This window comes from Acanthaster planci, linkage group LG08 (genome assembly GCF_054643075.1).
Source record: "Acanthaster planci isolate LZ-2023a linkage group LG08, COTS_SCS, whole genome shotgun sequence".
Lineage (NCBI taxonomy): Eukaryota > Metazoa > Echinodermata > Asteroidea > Valvatida > Acanthasteridae > Acanthaster > Acanthaster planci.
In genome coordinates this window covers 18,104,838-18,108,738 of record NC_141784.1, presented here as the reverse complement: position 1 = coordinate 18,108,738, position 3,901 = coordinate 18,104,838, and the positions used below count along the sequence as shown (strand labels likewise).

The 3,901-nt window shown below is 42.0% G+C and overlaps 1 protein-coding gene across 1 annotated transcript; it reads left to right on the top strand.

Moving 5' to 3' along the window:
- Nucleotides 1-529: 529 nt before the first annotated feature.
- LOC110984531 (uncharacterized) lies at nucleotides 530-3,730 on the top strand. Its single transcript, XM_022244814.2, has 3 exons — nucleotides 530-689; nucleotides 1,104-1,239; nucleotides 1,927-3,730. Exons 1-3 carry the CDS (start codon nucleotides 617-619, stop codon nucleotides 2,246-2,248), a joined length of 531 nt encoding a protein of 176 aa, XP_022100506.1. The 5' UTR covers nucleotides 530-616; the 3' UTR covers nucleotides 2,249-3,730.
- Nucleotides 3,731-3,901: the final 171 nt, after the last annotated feature.

The following is a 3,901-nucleotide window of genomic DNA, read 5'->3' as shown; positions in this document are numbered from 1 at the left end:
ATAGACACATGCGTTTAGGCCGTAACTGTTTTAGGAAAGTAGCATATACTACATGAAACAGTCGTCACATTCAGGTTCAAATGGTGAAAAGTTGGTCTGGGGTTGCTTAATTAATTCAATAATTTTTGACTGAACAAGTTGTTAATGATTTTTTTCTCTCACAAGTTACTGCAGGGTGGAATGGGTAGTTTGAGTTGAGTTATAATCAGCATTATTGAAAAAGTGATACTGGCGAGAAGAAAATGAAATGCCTGATAAATAAGTGCATGTATAATACAATTTTTTCCCGTTTTGTACATGGCTGTAGCCCGCTATTTCAAGAAATTATTTGCTGAACGATTTCGATATGTAGGTGAATGCTGATGACCTTTGTCAAGAGACCAAGGTTACGAGTTTAATCGCGAGACTGTAGCAACTTAATCTATTTAGTCAACAAAGATGGTACACCGTCCAGGAAGTGACGTACATGTACAATTGCGCAGTTTGGTTGATCGGAATCTAAAACTTCCAAAGTTCAACTTGCTTATCACGCGACTTTGCCATCACAGAAGAATCTGTGCAGTTAATTAAGCGTAGATCTTTGCCGGAGGCCATTTTTCTTCTGGAAATAAACAAAATGGACTCGCGACTGAGTTTAGCAGAATCCTTGTGGCTCGTTGTTGTTACTGCAACGATGGCTCTGCTAAATTGTAAGTTGGCAGGGATCGTTTTCATAGCGAGTAATATTATCCCGAGATCGAATTAAATTACCAGTTATCTAGGAATGATTTGTCGTTATTCTGATGGTAACTCTAAAGCCAATAAATCTCAAAGTTGTCATTTTCCAAGTGATGTTTTTAGAAAGAAAATGTAACTGGGATCATTGTGAAGGGGGACACAGACTGCAGGTTAAAGAGAACTTAACTGAGTGTATACCGGTACCTAGGAGAATTGAACCCATGGACTGGATCTCCTAATTTCTCAGTTTTTTTATTATTAACCCGAAAACACAACTAGAAGGGTTTGTTGAACATTCGACGCCACTTATCATTCTTACAAGTCCACGAGTCACTCAAGTTTCACTGTGAGCGTTTTCATTACTTACTGGTGACTATATCTTACAGGTCCGGGAGTGGAGGGAAACACATGTCCCAGCTCCTACCCCTTCTATTCCTGCCCACGACCTGGTGACCTGACCAAAGACACGGTGTGCTGTATGCGCAGTAGCAGATACAGCTGCTGCACCCCTGAATACATCCAGTAAGAACAACCTGCCTATTTTATGGGTCCCACATTATTTTATTCTCTTTTAATCTTTTAATATTGCTATTAACCCAGAACCATCACCGATCAAAGAGTGATTGCAGACTTCCTTAAGCGTTTACTTCAAACTCCCTTTTCCATCTGTCCACTATATGCTTAAATATTACCAACAGTTAGGCCTACATCCCGGAATGAATAAAGGATTTCTCCGGAAAGATATTACAGTGGATGCCCCTGATGTGCGCATGTCTTGATCACCTCATGGCAGAGAGATAAGCAAATTATTGGAGTTTGCTTGACTTCCTTCCCTTCCTCCCCCCCCCCCGCTTTTGGAGAAAGGATGTTCTTTTTAACTGATTTAAATATAAATCTGACATGAGATTTGATGTGGCTTGGTAACGGCTCACTGCCTGTGAGAGGGAACATAAATTCCTTTCGTGACAGAAATCGTATGGCTGTCAAGCAAAAGACAAGTTAAGTTTTATCCATTTGCTTCTAATGAAGTAGTTGTTGCTACGAAAACTCATGAAGTCTTAATTTCTTCTAACTATTCATAGAGTGCTACCCCATTTTTGCCATTGTATCTATACAGACTAAAATGGTTTTCCATATTATTTTGTGTTTTTTATCCACACATCTCTTCTTTATAACAATGAATTTACTGCTTGGATTTCTTTTTAACAGAGGGTGGGGTATTGCTTTGATAGTTGTCGGCTGCATCTTTTTCACCACCCTCATAACCGTCTCCATTTGCCTCTGTTGCCGCAAGAGGAAACGCCAAGAGTACACCATCATCCGAGACAACTGCCCTCAGCCCCACCAGCACGGGGTGATCGTCGTCTCAGCCCCGCCGCCCCCACCTGGCCAGTACGGTTACAGCGCCATGGCCTACCCGCCCTCGAACGTCAGTCTCCCACCACCCTACCAATCCAAGCCACCGGTAGCGCAGTCATCACCGAGACAGCAGGGCAATGAACTCAGCGAAAATGAGGAAGATGCTGTTTAGGCAAATTTTGAGGGCTGCGCTTACCTAGCTGGCTATGCAAATGGTTAAAATTTCGTCTTTTCTTAAACACGTGGTTAAAGACATAAGGGAATAAAGACGGGGGTTTACAGTGAAGGAGAACGAATATCTAAAAAAAAACTAGATTTTGTGGAAACTTGTGTCATCGGGGATCTGTTCTTAATTATGACGACATCGACGGTGCCGTGATGGCGATGGTTGGTAACGAGGAATAGGATGGCAGCGGATAGTGCAGTGACGGCAATGTTCAAGTTTGTCGATGGCACGGTCAGGGGTTATTTAGACTAGTGATCCTGAATGAGAAAAGATAATTACGGTCGCTAATTAGAGAAGGCGCAGGTTGCTATCCCAGAGTATGCAAAAAAAGCAGGTGCGATCAGTCACCGGTCGATTTGGCCGTAATCAAGGATGAATCTAGAACCAAAGTTTCGGGGGCCGAACTGGGTTTCTTTTTTTCGGGGGGGGGGCAAAACTTTAATTTTAAACTTTTTTTTAATGTATGTAACCTTTTATGGCACTTCTGAGTGGTGAGTAAATAGGGGTTTTTGGATCAAGTGCTTTGTCCCAAAAGATTCGCCTTTCTCTCATCACTTTTAAAAATGGCTCATTTTTGGCTGGCCAAGCTCCCGTTGGACACCCCCCCCCCCCAACTGCCCTTTAATCGATATCACAGAACAAAATATACCAGACAAAACAGATCATTGTTTGACTCAATACCGTTTGGATGAATTATGTCAAAATCAAAGTGGCTTAGGCTAGTGCACGTAGCTGATGTACTTAGATGATCGTCAGTGGTCACAGTTGCATAAATTAATGCATTTTACTTCCGTTTTCGGGGGTTCGGCTTTAAGGACACCACAGATGCCAAATTTAGTTGTCTGTTTTCAAGCATGGCAGAAGAATATAATAGACGGCGCTGTTTGGTCTGAGCATTCATTGCCCGACAGGCTTTGGTGTTCATCCGCACCACATAGCGCCCTCATCTAATATAGCAGCCGCGCTTCTCAGACAGTCACTGGGTACCGCTTTGGCTTGGAAGCAACACTCAATTTCATTTCGCTTCGCTCTTCTAGCAGGCTTACTCAAGCTGGGGAGAGTAGATACCCCGGCTTCCCCTTTTGTTTCACCTAAGTTGGGCAACAGGATTATAGATTGTTTTGTTCACTGATAGTCCATATATTAATCACGTTCCTCATGTCGCAGTGCCAACATCGACTTACTTTTCCCGCCGAATTCATAATGAAATTGTCACTATTATGTGCGTAAGTTTTATAAGTGGTATAAATGGGACTCCGTATTTAGGAGTTTGCGGCGTTCTTCGCATTATATTCGGCATTGAGTCATCGTTTTCATCAGTGATTGGACACGAAGTTTTTCATTTGTTTCGTGACTGAATCTAGGAAATCAGCTTAGAAAGTGGAAAAGACAATGCAAAAACTAATAAACATATTGAAAATGACGCAATGGATGGTTTAATACATGAGTGACTTCCATAGCGCAATGACTATACTGCCAGCGAATGTATCTTTTCATCACTATAAATTGTTTGTTAAAAAGATAGTACGTAGTCTTTTCTAGTTTAGGGAAAGGTATTCAGTGCAGTCTGCCATTTCAACTGGGCTGTCCCACATACAG